General features: G+C 39.5%; 1 protein-coding gene and 1 non-coding gene across 45 annotated transcripts in view; one reads left to right on the top strand and one right to left on the bottom strand.

Moving 5' to 3' along the window:
* The window catches only part of NRXN1 (neurexin 1), a 1070775-nt gene extending 1053500 nt beyond the window's left edge, over window positions 1-17275 (bottom strand). For 31 of the 44 annotated variants that reach the window (XM_070236341.1, XM_070236344.1, XM_070236365.1 and 28 more), the window contains exons 1-2: window positions 16697-17175; window positions 12216-13906 (exon numbers count right to left, since the gene is read on the bottom strand). In XM_070236341.1, the coding sequence (XP_070092442.1) occupies window positions 12216-12987 (772 nt within the window). In that variant the 5' untranslated portion in view covers window positions 12988-13906; window positions 16697-17175. Of the gene's footprint in view, window positions 1-12215; window positions 13907-16696 lie in introns of all 44 variants that reach the window. The other 13 variants (XM_070236359.1, XM_070236362.1, XM_070236374.1 and 10 more) reach the window with 4 other exon arrangements.
* Window positions 12667-12811, top strand: MIR9153 (microRNA mir-9153). The gene has a single exon (NR_128226.1). It is a non-coding gene; the product is annotated as a microRNA mir-9153 (primary transcript).
* Window positions 17276-17557: the final 282 nt, after the last annotated feature.

The raw sequence follows: 17557 nt of genomic DNA, 5'->3' as shown, positions 1-17557 counted from the left end.
GCAGTGATGGACAGATCGAGAGGACTGTAAAACATCCTTTGGAGAGACGTAATACGTAACTTTGGGAGAGCATTAGTGAGTGGAGGTGATAGCGAGTAAAATAAACAAAGCAGGGGCTATGAGAGAAAGGAGGCTGAATGTCAGACCAGTTTCACAGAAGGGGGATTTGAAACACTTTTAGCTCAGTGAAGACAGCACTCTTTCTCTTAAGCAGACAGAGATATTTAAGGAGATACTGACTACATGAATTTTATTTCCACTGAGGACATAACAAGAAATTAATTTATGTCAGCAGAGAAAGGACTTTCATTAAATTTAAGGAAGAAATTCTGCCCAGGAAAAGTTATTAAACACTTAAATGGAATACTGAGAGAGAGAAAAAAATATGAAATTGCATTAGCTTATACAGACATCTTTTAAACACAGGGGAGACTGTCATATGTGAAAGAGTGTGTTTACGATACAGAGTCAGTTTTTATTTTACTAACAAAGAAGAAATTACAAGTTCAGGGCAGGGCTTCAGGAGGCACATAGCCTTGGTTCGAAAGTCAGCTTTGAAAATTCCTAGTGTGTATAGTTGGGTAATTTTAAAATTTTCTCTGGGCCTCAGTTTTTGTCATCTGGAGAAAATAGCACCTCATTATAGGGATGTGGAGAGGATTAAATGAATGAATATGTACAAATAGCTTAAAATAGTGCCTGACACAGAGTATGAGTTATGTAAGTTCTGCTCTTGTTGTTGCTATTAGTCAGTAGGAAAAAGGCCAATGACACATTGTCAGAACCTAGAGACAGAGAGAAAGAATGATTATATTTTATGTGACTGAATTGTAGACAATAATGTGTTTATCCGTGTGTTTTTCTTCCTCCTATTCTTCTCTTCAGCTCAATCCCAAGAAATACACTGTTTGGGCTCCTCTTCTGCTAACCAGATGTGTGGGTCTTCGTATTTTAAATTACCAGTTCTCAATGTTCTGGTCATTTCAAATTCTGTTAGTTCTCTCTCTCTCAATTTACCTTCTTCTCTAACACTCATTTTTGTCCAATCATCTTTTCTCCTACCTCCTTTTCCTCTCTCTCAGTCTGCCATCTCATTTTCTCAATCATTACATATCCCAAGCTCTGCAGCTTCCCTGAGGCCTCATCATCCTTCCATCCTCCATCTCTTGTGGGCAGAAGACACTCCAGGATTATATATTTGGCCCCAATTCAAATCTTTATTGCCTCTGTTTAGGATGAAATACAACACTTTCTGTGTCATACAAACAAGGACTTTGTCTAGGATGAATAACGTCTTGGGCCTGGAGGGGGAGGTGCCCATTATTCTTCCTTATTTCCAATGACCTCTGGGAAAGTGCACAGCTCTTGGCTAATAGTCAGAGAGCAGCACCATTCCCAGATGAAGAATTATTCTAATTCCTGAAGCTCTACCTCTGCCTGTACTTTTACAGAGGAAATCAACGTGCAGAGTAGAAGAAAAAACAATGTATGAAATACAAACAGAAAAAACTTTAAATGTTATTTGAAGCCAAAAAATGTAAATTGTGATAGAAGTAAGAAAGCTGTATTATAACTCCACCATTCTAATCTAAACAAAGGTTTAAGAGACCAGACAAAGAAACAGTGATATTTGTATCAAAAAAATTTCCAGATAACAATAGAAACTGAGCAATGAGGCATGTTCTGAAACTAATAAATGACTTATTTAAATAGTAAAAACAAAAATTCTTATACATTCCCTAACTACTCTGAGAAAAGAGGTTTCAGGGCTATTACTGATTTTCTTTTTTCTTTTAAATGGCTGTTTCAAAATATTCCTGTGGTGGTCTTGGCTATTTTGAACTCACTGGGAGCTCAGTAAATAAATTTAATCCCCTAGTTTTCTTATGTATGAAAGTTTTAAAAGAAGTCATTATTAATATTAGCTTAACTTTTTTCATCTGTTTGGAAATAACTACAGCTCATTCCAATTAAGTTCCCAAGTAAATTACTCTTGCTAACTGTCAGAGCAATCTTAGAGCAAGACATAATATGGTTAGTTTTTCACACAACCTTCAGGAACAGTTGTGATTTTATTAATCAATAATATGAAAATGCTACTTTGCAGAAACCTCAAAATCTCTAATACCACGCCTGATCACAGAAAGTCATTTGTCTGACTATAAGGACAGACTTTTTAGGTTTCTAAGGTCTTATGCAGAAATCAATACATATTACAGAGACCATTTTAAATCATAAAGCCATTATATTTTAAGGAAATGTTTAACCAATATATATTCTTGAGGATTTTAATATGATTTCCAAGATATTTTTAAAAAATCCTTCTCTGCTTACTTTATGTAATTTTCCTGTATATGTCTTATTTTTGTGTGTGTCTCTCTGTGTGTATATACATATACACATATATACATTTACACTCCAAAAGTAATGTCTCATTATTTAAAAATATCTCAATACTTTACTTCACAAAAAGTTGGCCAAATTTTTAAAACAGGGGTTCATAAATGTATCCTCCTACACATTTAATTGTGCATTTGGGTCATGACATACAATAAATAACTTCCTATCTTTACAATGTTTTCAATTAGATAAATTAAACATGTAGTACCTTAAGCATATGTAATAATTTTAAATAAATAATTGCATTACTTGCTGAAAAAAATCAATTTTGCATTCAAGATAAAGAGCTTAAGCTGAAAAGCAGAATCTCCCACATAGCAGCTATAGTATATGCTACCATGCCAGCTATTTCCCTAAGGAGAGTCCAGGCATGCTTAATTAGAGAGAGACATCATTACTTAGAAGAAAAACATGAGTCTTTAATTTCCTTGTCTCTACTGGACTGAGGTGGTTCATACTGCTGAATCCAGCAATATCTGAGTAACACTTAAGCTTAGCTGGTTCCACAGACAAGCCCAGGGATTGTTAGGTCACAAACAACAGTAACTCCTAAGCTGTGATCAGTGCTGCTTCTGTTAAGGATCATCATCCACACAGAATTCATTATGTCTATAATTAAACACAGAAAGCCCCTCCTGATCTTAAGATGCTGGTGAAGCAACTGTTCTTCTTGGCAGCTCCTCTTTTAACTTTTGGACCACCAGATCCCTTCTGGGAACCAACCTAAGAAAATTCTGTTTGAAGCAGCACTTGTTCCTGTAATGTGACGTCAGTGTATTTATAATTACAGTTAAGAGAGTTTGGAGTACAAATAACTAGACAAGAGTCCAGGTCAGCATTTTGGCTTGCCAGGTCACATTTGTTTTCCTCCCACTTCTTTCCAATAACAGTTTCTCATATATACCAGAACTATCATAGAGAAAACATCTTTCTAACTCAAAAAAACCACTCGTGCTTCAATTGTAGGCAACGCATTGGGAAGCCCAACTCATTTATCCAAAAAGAGACACTATCCTCTGATTATGCAATTTCGATGACATGCCTGGTGTACCATCATCTCTGTCTTCAGCAGAACCATGTTCTAACTCAGCAACTCTCGCTAAGTGTCTACTTATGTGACTGGGCTGTCTTTACACTTGTGCTGAATCACCACGAACTTTGATATTTTCAATAATTTTATCTTCTAGACTCTGAAATGGATGGAAATTTTGTTTTTCTTGTTTTGTGAAAACAAAATATTTTCATTCAAAAGATCAAAAATTAGTTGTAACGTTCTTTAGATACAATATACTGGGACTTTACTTCTAGTTACATTAGAGTAGAATCAACCCATTCAGCATAATATGAATAGAAAGTCAACAAAAGAAACAAATAAGAAACAAAATGTGATGAATTCTGACAAACTATTCCATTTCTTTATTATCATGACATTAGGAAGTGGCACTAAATTTAAAGGTCTGCTATGATCCTCAATTCTGAAGGCTTTATTATAAGTCTGCCGTTCAAATTAGCACCAAGTTGACAACTAGTGAACAAATTCTGAGCATCTATTAGCTGTTTGTTAGTGAAACACACAGGTTATGTAGTATAATGGACTGGTTGCCTGCTGGGGCAATGGGCATACTTAGAGTCAAATTTCAGCTTTGCCATTAAGACATGGGACTTTTGGCAAGTTAGCTTTCAAATCCACAATTTTTTCATCTGTGAAATGGGAATTTTATAAAACTTGTCCAGGAGGATGTTGTAAGGATAAATAAGGTAAGATGGACAAAGCACACTGTACAATGCCTTTCACTCAGTCAACATTAACCAGTAATTATAATAACTGTTGTGATTCTCAACAGAATCATTTTAAATTGTATTCAAATTCAAGAGGTTCTTATGGCACCATTAAAGGAGGGACACCTAGTGCACCTTTTGAGGTATTTTGATGCCTAATATTTTGGGAGAGAAATCATGTATATTTGTGGATTTGGAGAGTATTATGAGAGCTATGGTTGGACCCGTCATTGTTTTTCCAATATCCAATCACTCATTAGAATATTTGTTGAGCTCTTACAACATACTCATCACTCAGTTGCTTAAAATTCCAGCAGGTGAGTTTTCCTAATTGGAAAACTTTCATTGCTTGAATGTGTTGAGAGGACTTCGCTCAAAAGATGCAAACGTAAAATAAGAACCTATATTTTATTTCCAAAATAAAGGCATAAGAAATTGGAAACAAGATCAAAGGTCATTGAGGTGTTTAAAACAGAAACTCTCCCTCCTTCCTTAGATTTATTCATATATAAATACACTTGCCCTCTGGATTGGTTTTTGGATTTATGTTACAAATATTTGACTCTTGCCTAAAATTTTTAAATGTGGTGAATTTCCATTATGAATTCCTTTACAAGTAAGTTTTTATATATATTCAGTGCATTGGTAATCACTGAACAGCATTCCTTTTATAATTTGAAGGATTTATTTTAACTGGAATAGAGCTTACATACAGTAAAGTACGTAAATATTAAGTATATAGTTCAGTGAATCTTTACAAATATATACACCCATGTGACCACCATGCAGATCATGTCAAAGGCTGTGTCCTCTTCTAGTCAATACCACCAAAATGCAACATCTATTCTTGTCTCTATCACCACAGATTAGTTGTGTCTGTTTTGAACTTCATATAAATAGAATCATATAATATGGATTCATATAGTTGCTACATTAAATTACTTATTTCATTTGTTTAGATTTTGCACAAGAGGAACAACAGGACCAATGTCATCTTTATTCAGTTTGTCTGTACCAGTGTATCAACATGTAATAAGAGAACTCTATCAAATCTTATACATACTATTAGGCATAAGTAATCTAAAATTCATCTAAAATGACCCCAATAAATGTACAGAAAAATGTTTAACTTTTTCACTATTAACATTCACAACATCCTAGAGCCATCTACCCTGCTGCCATTAGATATTTCTTTCAAATTTTCAAGCTTTTCTCAGAGTTTGCATCTATTAGCTACTCACAAACACTCTGAGAGGCAGGTTAGCAGGAGTTCACGATATATTAGTAGTCTGATTAGGGGTTTCTCAATTCACAGTCTTAGAAATTGAACTATAGAACATCAGTGGCCTTACTCTCTTTTTAACAGCAATTTAAAGGCAATGCCTCTTTAACCCCATGCCACATTCTGTTCACACGCACGTAAATAATAACATGGCAGGAAAAGCATCTGAGAGAGCACTGCAGCTATTCCCATATTCAAGTAGAAGTACATGGAATCTATGCTTAAGAGAGAAAACCAAAAAGCCATGCAATTTCTGAAGAGCTCTAAAGCAACTAACCAAAAAAACTTTTTTTTTCAAAACCTAATTGGAACATTTTAAGACTTACTATTCAGCAAAGACCATGCAAATTTACCAATTCCTGCACTTCCAAGTAATAGAAAAGGGAGTGAGCCATAAAATTATAGAGAAGTACACATGAAAAAGTATAAAGGTTTTGCATAATATTGCTGTGCATAAGGAACTAAAAACTTTTAGAATGCAGAAGTGATTTATTCTGAATTATGTCAAATATACTTGAGCACTTTTCAAAAGTACAGTTTGCATAGCAACTTCTGATAGTTTATTATTTCCATAATAAAACCAACCCCAAATATCTATGATAAAGCCTAATTTTCAATGCACATTTATAGGAGTTAACCCTGCAGCCAGTACAGTCACCAATTGCTCACTGAGAAAGGGATATAGAATGCGGTTAATGACGGTTTTCAGGAACCAGTGTGGCTTAGAGTCTTAATTCTCACTATCCAGCTAAGAATAACAGAAACATTATATACTGCCAGTCCTTTCTGCAGTCAATAAGCAGAATTTTTTTAATAATCAGCTTAATTACCACATTTCATTTAACGGTATCTAAAACCAGAACATGATTTCACTGGCATATATATAATTTCATGCTAAAAAATGTAACCTCTTTATGATAACTATGAGAATATCTTGCTTGAGCTTTTAAAGCTCAAATGTATCACCTAGCTTCTCTGGAGCATACATGTAAATAACTTTAACTTATAGGAAAGCCTCAAAGACAAATTATAAATAGGATAGATCCATTAGATATCTCTATCCATATATTAGGAAAAATACAGTAAAAATCACTATTTACCATAGGATTGGGATGGATAAAAGTATTAGTTTATATAGAGGGTGATGTATTTTAAAAATACTTTTGCGTTAAAGGCTTACTTATTCATGTAAAAATTCTCAGACAATATGATTTTTAAAATATGTTGAATCACAACCAGACATGGGTAACATTAGAGCACAGCTGTGTAAACCAGAAATAGATGCTCATTGTCTTTATTATTTGCTTCTCTTTATGCATTGAAACTTTTGGGCTAATCAAGAATCATTATTACATTAGAATTTCTTTTAAATGAGAAAGAGAATGTTCCATATTTGAATTTTGCTTGAGAGCATCCCTAAAGAAAATGGTGTCAGTAGAAGGAGTGGTGTCAGTAGAAGGAGTGGTGCTGGCGGAGGTAATAATAACAAAATAACAAATGGACACTTCAGAACTCTTACTATGTGCCAGGCACTGTTCTAAGAGCTTTACATGAAGTTACCTGCTCAATGTTGATAAGGCCCCTACGAAGTAACTACCATCATTTTCCCAATTTCACAGACAACAAAACTGATGATTAGAAGTTTGAATGAACCCACTTAAACCAGGCAGTGTGGCCCAGAGTCTGTATAATTTAACTCGTACACTACAATCACATCTCAGATTAAACAAAATCTCAAAATAAGACATTCTACCTCATTTGTGGGATTCTAGAATGGTAACTCAGTTTGGGTTACTATTTTATAATCAAGACAAGCTTTTTTGGTAGAGCAGATAGATGGCTTCCATTGTCAGACTTTAAGAGCTTCCCAGAACATTTTATCTAGATCAAAATTATTGATGAATTTCTCCAGTCCACTCAAAGCTTTTTAAGCACAGGTGATCCACGTTTTTCTACAACACAATTCAAACAAAACTCTGGCAAAATCTCTGAATTGTTTTTGTCTAGTACCTATCTATACAGTAACTACTTAAATTTCTTTTAACCTTACAAAGATTATAAGTACCTATGTAATATTTTCCTTTATTGTAGCAGTTAAAACAATTAAAGGCTAGAATTAATCAACCAATATATATTGCCACAAGGAAGACACTTTGGGCAAGGTACTTGGGGGTACAATAAGACATTGCCAATATGCTCCAGACGCCTATAGATTCAATGGGTATATCCAAGAGCAAACACATGACAATCCACATAAAGAGTTCAGATAAGGCTCTTTACAGGTGGAACTCAAGTGTTCCAAACAACAAATGGCCTTAGGTTTCTATATATAACCAAACTCACAAAGATTCTAACTCCCTTACTGAAAGTATCTTCTTTTTCTCTAAGTCCCCTAACCTAGCCTATAGCTTACAGTAGGTGCTTACCAAATGTTGTTGACTGACAAACAGAAAATAATGTTTTCTCTTTTTCTCTTGCTCCCTATCAGTCTGTTCTGTACACTGTAGCCAGAGTGACATTTTTGAAACACAAATTTGATAATGGCATACTCCTCCCTATCTTCCACACTTAACTTCTTGCATTGCTTTTCCATCACTTTTACAATAAAGATTAAAATCTTTAACCAGGGCTAGAAGGCCCTGCATGACCTAGCCCTGCTCCTCTCCCTAAGAGCTCCATACTCAAGGACCTTCTCACAGTTGCTTGAATGTGCCATGCCATCTCCTGCACCAGGCTTCTGTACCTAAAATTTCTCCTCTGCCTTTATCTAGTCAATTCCTTTTCATCTCTCAAATTTTAGTTTACACATCACTCCTCAGGAAAATCTTCTTTGATTAGGTCAGTCTGCAATAATTTAAGTTCTCACAGTATCATGTACCTGTTCTTCAAAATACATACCACCATTGTAAGTTTCCATTTTACTTACTTTTTTAAATTTATTGTGCCTCCTCACTGGAATGCAAGGTCTATAAAGGTAGGAACTATTTCTGAGACTTGACTCACCATTTTATTGCCTGAGCCTGGTACTCAGAAACACACATCAATTGATATGTATTGAATAAAGAAATGAATGAATCAATGAATGAATGAGTGGTTGTCTATCTGGTTACATCATTAAAAGCAGGGCCTTTATTAAACGATATCTATCACATGCCATGTTTAGGAAAATTAAGCAATCAGCCATAACCAGCCATATGTATTTACGGCCATTTAAAAAGGGAAGGAGAATAAAAGTGACATTCAGAGTTTAGTATGAAATTTTAATACAAATGGCTCTAAAATACTTGAAACCTGGACTGGAAATCATAAAAAGTATAACTTTAGTTAATTTCTCATTGATCAGCCTTTTATTCTCATTTTTAAGCTGGACAGCCATGGAATCCACTAATTCTTTTAAGCTGCTGGGATACTATTAGTCCTCTTAAGCAGAAAGTTATTAAATAATAATGATTCTGGGGTACTTAGATGAGCATGATTCACTGAAAAAGCTATGTACCCCATTAAGCATCCATCATTCAGGAAAGATGACATTCTTAAATAGTTGAGTTCTGAGGCTGACTCTCAGGGTCAAAGAACATAAGTGATGTGTAAGTTAGTTCTGTTCCATCAGCCATTCATATATATATATATTTTTCCTTTTAAATATTGCCTGAACCTGAAAAAAATATCAACTCTAATAAGCTGGAAATCTTATTCAGCAGACATGACAATACAGGGCCCAAAAATAAGAGTGTCTGTGTTCTTACCTCAACTCTGCCAGTAACCTGGTCATGATGCATAACCTTTCTTGTGTTCTCTTTCCATCACTACATAAACAAATAAATAAAACCTGCTGGGCCTGAATAAATAGAGTAAGGAAGAAAATGAGCTCATTAAAGAAAAATATTCTAGAAATCCATAGGTGCATAAGTTGTTTCGAGACCTTCTAGGCTAAAAAAAAAAACGAGAATATTCGTCTTTTTAGTAGTTCTTACTGTGTTTTAAATATGAAGGCAACTAAAATAATACTAGACTTATTAAGTTAAAAAAGAAATTGTAGTTGGGATCAGATATAATTTAAATTTTGTTTAATGTTTGCTATTCATTTTTTTTCTAAATTTTCTCTAATGAATGTAGATTTGTTTTTAAATTAGTTTTTAAAAAGAACGTGGCAATCATTGTAAATACTGGCTAGAGGCAGGGCTTTGTTTATACTTCATCTGAAGAGAAATCATCTATCCCTAGCCATCAATACTTGATTGGTGTTGGGAGAGGCATCCATTCTCAATTAATTATTTAATAGTCACTTGACACACATGAAACAGGGAAAATAAGCAAAATGGAGCCAATCCTTCTGGGAAGACGGATTCTGCCTTTATCACTTCATCTCCTATTTCTGTGATAATCAAAGGAACTCAGCCTTTTGTTTTCCTTTCATGGCTAGTGGTGAGATCTTTGCACTTCGTTTTCAGCTGAAATGTTGAAAATGAATCAATGCTCCAGAATAATCCTGATGGATTTTCTTTTCTGGATTGAATTACTTTATGCATCAGGTACTACACCATTCAATTATGCATTTTAGTAATTCCAAATTCTTCATCTTAGGGAAAGAGTTATCTACTTGCAAAATAAAATGCATTTCAGAGACATCTAATTCTGCTTCTCTTCAACATATTACTTTTGCCATGCTTTCTCCATTCTTAACTGGTTCTGATTATACATGATCCCTGGATCCCTATGTTAAAAATGCATAGAAAAATTAAAAATTTCATTTAAAACACCCTCCCACACAGAACAAGCTGTCATTGTGTCATGTTTGTTTCCTAATTTAAGGAAGGAAGTTATAGCCCATGTGTCCTTCATTAAATTGCCTGCTCCGTATTTTAAAGTGGCACTGGGATACTTAAAGAAATTTTTCCCATAAAATAATGTTCATTTTTCACTTATTTCCATTAATCAGTGCAGAGGTATGCAACTTCAAATTATTTACAGCAAGTCATTATATGTAGCTATCTTATTCATGATTTACAATTAAGTTAGATTTGGGAGAGGAAAAACATGGACTGTTTTATTTTTGTAAAGCATTAACTATTAAGCCTAATGCTAAATCCATAGAAGTTTACTGGCCAAGCTGAAGTGCAGTACGGGCCATGGAATACAGGCTTTGATAATTACTTAAGCCAAGATATAATGAAAACAAAAACCCACAGAGAAGGCAGAGAGCAATAAAATATCCCTTTACTTTTTTCTCCATCAACCCACAAAGGCTAGAAAACTCTCCTAATGACCAGCTTTTTTCTTCCTAACTCCTTTTGCTGTGTAAACAATCACAAATTTTAACAAGTCTTCATTTCTCTTAAAGTCAGGTGAGAGAGAACTGCCAAGTCTAATAAGATTTACAAGGGCTAGTTCCCCTTAGCAGTGTCAGCAAAAAAACCAGAAGACATTACACAATAAAATACGGCCATACATAGAGCTTTTGTCCCTACAGCTTTCAAACTAAGACGTAATAATTCACCTTTTCTGAAATTTCACCCATAAATGCCATTTATCTGTGTGTTGATTGCCTTGATTTGACCTATAAGCTATCTACTTTAAACCCTGACATTGTCTCTCCTGCTCAGCCACAGATCCATGCGTGTTTCATCATGTTTCACCTTTTTCATATGACTCACTTTCTGTTTATAGGCTTTTACGTATTTATACAATATTTTTCCTTGGTCATTGTCATGTTGCAACATTGGGGAAACAGACTGATGACTGGATTTTATTTATATAGGAGAGAAAATAAAACTTAGGTAGTTTTGGTTTTTTTTTTTTAATTGCACACTGTTTCAGTCCCTAAGAACAACAGAAATTACAGCTTGGCCTCTGGCCTCTACTACTCAGATAAACATCATTAGCTGAATATCCTCAGAAAATCTCTTGCAATCCTTCATACGCATCCCCTGTTTATTAGTCCACAGAAGATTCCCAGTCCAGCAATGTCTAAATTTCTCTACTGTTTATCTTCCCAACGCATCTGCTAATTGAGAAATATGTTATTTAACCTCTAACATTTCTAAACATTAGCTGCCCTGTCTCCCACTTCAAGAAACCACAAAAATCACATAATTTTACTTAAATTGACAAATGCTGGACTTGGATATAACCACAGAAACTAAGAATTCCAAGAACCCTCTTCCTTCTAATCAAGAGAATTTTCACGTACCTCCCTCCTCCCCTTTTTCCACAACCAGGAGCAGGACTCTACACTTGCAAAAGGCACTGTAGTGCCTATGAATCCTGTCTCCCTTCTCCTGTACCAAGAGTAACTACGTGGGGATTCTCAACTCTGGTCAGCCTCTCCCGCACTTCCTACTTCACCAAATGTGGACCCCGTCTTCTGGATGCTTGTCTGCCTCTTATGGGGAAAATCTGTGTATTACTGACTGAGAAGTGGAAGGGGAAAGCACGGCAGTCATTCAGGTGGGCCATGGCCCGGTGAAGACAGAGGCCATTCTACCTGCCACTTGAAAGAAAGTGGGGTTGGTAGAAAGGGCTCCCAGGAGGAAACTGACCCCGGAAATGGGGCCTCTCAACCATTAAGAGGATGCCACGGGGGAGCTGTGAGAGGTGGTCAGGCAGAGAAGCCAGAGACAGGGCTGCACCTCGAAATGAACTGAACACGCTGTCCAGAGGAAGCAGCCCCATGCACCAGCCCGCCCCGCGGCCTCGCCCTGCTCCCCGCGCCCCGCCCAGGCCGAGGCCCCCGGGGTCGGGTGTCGGGCCTTACCTTGGCTGCAGTCCTTGCCGCGGAAGCCGGTTCGCGAGCAGTCGCACACGGCCTGGTCGTCCACCACGGAGCACACGCCCCCGTTGAGGCACACGCCGCCCTCACCCTCCTCGCCCGCCTCACACGGGCTCCCGCCGCCACTATTGGGCGGCTCGTCGTCCAGCTTCACGTCGCCACTGTCCACGGGCAGGGCCTGCGACGAGTTGACCCGCACGTCGCGAATCCACCCTTTAAAGGGCTCGCGCTCCCGCACCGAGGCCAGCGTCAGTTTGAGCGCCGCGGCGCGCAGTTCGGGGGGCAGCCCGCCGACGAAGAGGCCGCTGAACACCGTCATATCCCTGCGCTTGGACTTGACCTCCACCCACTTGGCCTCCACCTGGTCGATGAAGAGCGTGGTGTTGCGGAACTGACGGCGGATGCGCACGTGGTGCCATGCGCCGTCGTTGACCGGCGTGTCGGCCAGCAGCGTGGCGGGCTCGGCGCAGAAGATGGAGAAGCTGAGCTGCAGGCGGCCGCCGCGCGTCAGGATGAGCTCCAGGAAGTCGCAGAAGCCCTCGTCGTCGAAGTAGAGCACTAGGCCGCGCGCGCTGCGCGTCTTGAGCTGGAAGCTCATCTCGCTCTCGCAGCAGGCGTTCCACTTGGGGAAGCGCGTCCACTGGCCCTCAGCGCCCGGGAATTCCAGCCCGTTGCCCAGCTCTGCCCAGCAGCCCAAGAGCAGCAGCGAGAGGCACAGGAGAAAGCAGCCCCCGCGCTGGAGAAGCGCCGTCCCCATGCTCGGGGCTGGGGTGCGGCGGGGGGGTGCCGGGGCCGACAGGGTCAAAATGGTCCTGGACACCGTGGTGTAGAAATAGAGGTCTGGCAATAAGGAAGGTAAGGGGATGGGCAGCAGTGGGAGGGACGCACCCTCCTTTAGCTGTTTTTTTCTTCTTCGTCTTCCAGTCTTCCAGCAACCCCTCCCTCTCTCCCTATAGTCGCCTTCCAATTGGAAAACGTAGACCCCAGTGGTACAGGGCAGCCACAGAACTTCCAGGCCAAAGGGAGGATACACTTTGGAAGCAACGTTCTGGAAAAGGCATCAACAGAAGGTCAAGGGAAATCACTCATCCGTTTGAATCCGATGAACTAGTTCAAGGGCATCGGTGGTGTCAACAGATGCTTCACTCCTCAAATACTATCATCTGCCAGGTACCATCAGTGGTACCAGGCAAAAGGGAAGCAGTTAGAGTCAGGTAAGAAGCAAACACTTCTTGAACAAGAAGTCAGCAATGAACCAGGATCCTTGGATGCTTGTGAATGCCTCAAGTGTTTCTCCTCCAGATGTACTGTCCCAAACCAGAAGGGAGAAATGGGTTCCTGGCCTCTTTGGGGCACCACTTATCAACCCCAGAGTAGCTTCAAAGGTCTGCTTCTTCGGTCATATCACGGACTTCCAGCACCACTGTAGCCAAAGCAGAATTCCGTAGGCATGGCCTCCCAGGCTGGATTTTACTTCTCTTTTTTCCTCCCCAACAGCAGGGTTCAAAATCAGAAGCTGTGAAATAGCCAGAAGCTGTTAGATGTGGAAATGACAACAGCTCCTCTTCTTTTCTCTCCGCCTCTGCAAGGCCAGGCTAAGATGCCAGCATATCAATTGGTTGTGTGTTGGTGATGCATTTTGGTTTTATTTTGTCTTTTTATAAGGACCTAGAAATCTGCAGAGAATTAAAATAAAAATTAAGTTCTAAAGTCATTTATAGTATCATATAAATCATTATTCAGCTCAGAAACCAGGTAGATACCTAGTGCTGTTAATAAGCCAGAATTAACCTTTTTGGAAGCAGCTTATTTCTCCTGATCTACAATAAGACCTAACGTCTCATAATAGTTAATATCACACCCTTACGATCAGTCATTACTCCCTTTTAGTTTATTATAACTGTTAATAGGTAGCCCTCCAGGTTTTTGTGGAGATTCATTTATGGTTATCCTGTACTTTTTTTTAAGAAATCCTAATTTTTAAAATATATGAGAAAGCAAGCAAAAGACCCTTTTAAGGACCATTGTGTACCTATTACACGGACAATAGAAATATAACCTATTCAAATCTCAATTAATAGCAGATTTTACAACAGGCAAAGCAGATCAAACTGTCAACTGGAAGCTGCCAGCTTGGATTTGTATAGCATTCCTACCGTTTTATTTTTCTCAGAGAGAGAAGGAATATTGATGGTTTCTTAGGAGTCTCTTTTACATTTCAAACAATTTGAAAAATAAAAATTTCCTTTTTCTTAAAGAAATAATCTGCTATAGGAGAAAACATCTCACTGGAGTCAGCTATTTTTGGCAGCATTTATGTCTCAATTGCTGTAATATTAACTTCTCTAAAGATGGGTAAAGTATTTAATATTTTACCTAACAGTGTAGTGATCTTAACTGCTTTTCTGGTCCTTATCTGGCTGTCAGCTCTTAGAATTTGTGTGGTCAGAACAGCATCTGGCACATATGTCACCTTAGCCGCTATGGCTCCAGGATGCTATAATTTAAAATCATGTCTTTGAATCACTCACTATACTATTAAATCACCTCTCCTTAGTCAACTCTAATCTGACAGGTTTTTTTTGCAGTGGTACAGAAATCATCAATAGAGACTTATTTTTAAGTCATTTTTTTAACAAAAAGATTACTCTCACATTTTGACCAAAAAAAAAAACACCCACAAATGTATCATCTGGTCATGTCAAACAAATGCATGTATTTCCTTCCCCGCTTCCCACTATCCTCTCCCTCCTGCCCCTCCAACAAGCACACACACAACACACACACACACACACACACAAATTTATTGCCTGGACACAGAAGCTCACTATCCAATTAACACTTTTTTTTTCCTACAAGCTGAAACTAGCAGTAATTTATGGCACCGCATTGTGTTGCTGCTCCTCCGTGGAGGGAGCTGAGAGCATTTCTCTTCAGTACAGAGCAATCCCTACAGGTGTCAGCTGAGAGCCACCAAGCGAGGGGATCCCACTGCAAGTTCCTCACCAGATGAAATTGATGACTGGCTTTCTTTTGCAACACACACACAACACAACACATACATACACACACACACACACACACACACACACTGGCCACTAGCAAAAGGAAATAAAAATCGCAGTTGCTTATTTATAATGTCTGATACAATCCACACCATCAGCAATCACCAGCCGTACCTTGTCTACTCCTGTGGCAAGCCCAAAGAAAAGTGCTCTTTAAAATCATTCTAAGATAGCATATTCTTCAATACACTCTCAGTTTTTTAGGGGACTCAGGAATCTACCAAATTTTTGGTCATTTGCAAAATAAATCTGGAATTTAAAGATCAAGAGTAGTGCTTTGGAACCATCCACAAACTCATATGTTAAAAAATCTTTGTGTGTGTGCAACTCAATTGAAGCTGATTCATTTTATTAATTAATATTACATAGATGAGAAAACCTTTCTTCACCCGTCTCTCCTGGCCTCCTCCACTAATGCATGCCTGACAATTTTTTAAGGAATAGAGGAGAAGGGGGAAAACACATATATATTCTTACCACAGGGGAGGTCAACTGACTCTCCCAGTTCTTAGAGGAAGCTCATTGTGGGAGAGAGAGTATCTGTATTTATATGGAGAAAGAGGATTCTCTCTAGGTGCCGGAAAAACCTGGCGAGTTCACAAATTAGAGGGTGAAATAAAAGGATCTGAAAAACAACCTTACTGCGGCCAAGGGAAGAAGCGCTCTAATTCAAAAGCAGACTAACAGCCTCATTAATCTTTTCTTTCATTTCTAGAATCAAATTCATTCCCAAGCCACTGGAAGGATCGATACAGTATGCTCATCGGCTGCAGTTGCATTTATTTTAACATGTTTATGGTATCAAATACATGCACACATACATATACACACACACCTTTCATGAACCCTTCAATATATACCATCATAAAGACCTGAAATCTTTGGAAGAATTTTTAGAAGTACCTATCTTTTTCCCCCTGGCTTCTACAAAGTCCCTCAATACCAATGCACACCCAAAATTCTCCCTGGCTTTCCCGCCCAGTCTCTAAGCACCATCTCTAATACCAGTGCAGTTTCTTGGAGCCTGGAGTCGACTGCACAAATTAAGGGTAGGCACAGCATGGGGCTAATGGGGAACGGAAAGAAAGATGTAGATACAGATATATATATATGCCAATATAGATGTATTTGGTTCTAACTTGTCTGTTTTTTTTCTTTTGCTAATAAATCACTGCATTCAGCCTTTAAGTTACTACCCCAGTTCCACCATCTCGTATTCTTGCCACCTATTTAAAAAGCTTCATGCAAAACAACCAGGATCTATGCTCCTCCACCCTCCCACCACCTATCCTGCCATGTGTATTTGTGGCAAACCCTGGCTCAGTTACAACGGGGAAAGATAACCTTCTCCAGCTTGCCTCGCCCCATCCCCTCCCCCCAACCCAAATTGAGCTTCTTTACCTGCCAGGTTATTCCCCTTAGCTCGAGCCAGAGCCTGAAGTATGCATCGGTCAAAGCGAATTTCCTGAGGTTTGTGGATAAGGCGACTGCCGCTGCCTTTTCAGAGGCGTCAGGCTTGAGCGTCTATCTCCAGGAGTGCGGGAGGGGAGAACAGGCAACGGAGGGGAGCAGAAAGAGGAGGAGGAGGAGAGGGAAAGAGCTGGGAAGGAGGAGGCGGCGGTGGAGCCTGAGAAGGCTGGGTTACGTGACGCCGGGTGCTGTCCTTCTGAAAGAGAAGGGCGGAGCTGAGCTCTCCGCAGTACCATGGAGAGCGGCGGGCCGTCCTCAGGCTGGGATACTGGTGGGCTCGGCCCGCGGGCACGGCCCCTCCAGATTGGGGTGCTGCGGAGCGAGGTGTTTCTACCTTTGCTTCGTCCCCTTGCAGGGGGAGCCCGATCTTGCGGGCGGGCACCTGCCGCAAGCGCTTCTAACTTGTCACCACCCACCCTCCCCCACCCGAGAGAAAGAAAGGGTGAGAGAGAAAGAGAGAGAGAGAACCAGAGAACCACGTAGCCTACTGAGCATGCCCAGGACCCTCCTAGACCCACGGAAAGCTGTGTGGAGATTCCGCTTCTCCGGGGTTTAGTAGTGATTGGGCGAGGGTACCTGAGAGGGTGCCAGGGAAGGGCTCGGCAGCCAAACGGAAGGGGCCAAGGAGTCGGCGATTAAGATGTGCTCTGGCTTTACTTGCGCACTTTGGTCTCCTGCTTAGAACCCTCGAAAAGCTGCAGCTCTTCGAGGAATGCAGGGACAGACCAGACTTACACAGTCGCTGGCGTTTCCCCAGATCCAACGTCCCCGCCCCACCCTTACTGTGGCCCT

Source organism: Equus caballus, chromosome 15 (assembly GCF_041296265.1).
Source record: "Equus caballus isolate H_3958 breed thoroughbred chromosome 15, TB-T2T, whole genome shotgun sequence".
NCBI lineage: Eukaryota > Metazoa > Chordata > Mammalia > Perissodactyla > Equidae > Equus > Equus caballus.
Note: the sequence above shows the minus strand (reverse complement) of the source record. Positions and strands in the feature narration are given on the sequence as shown.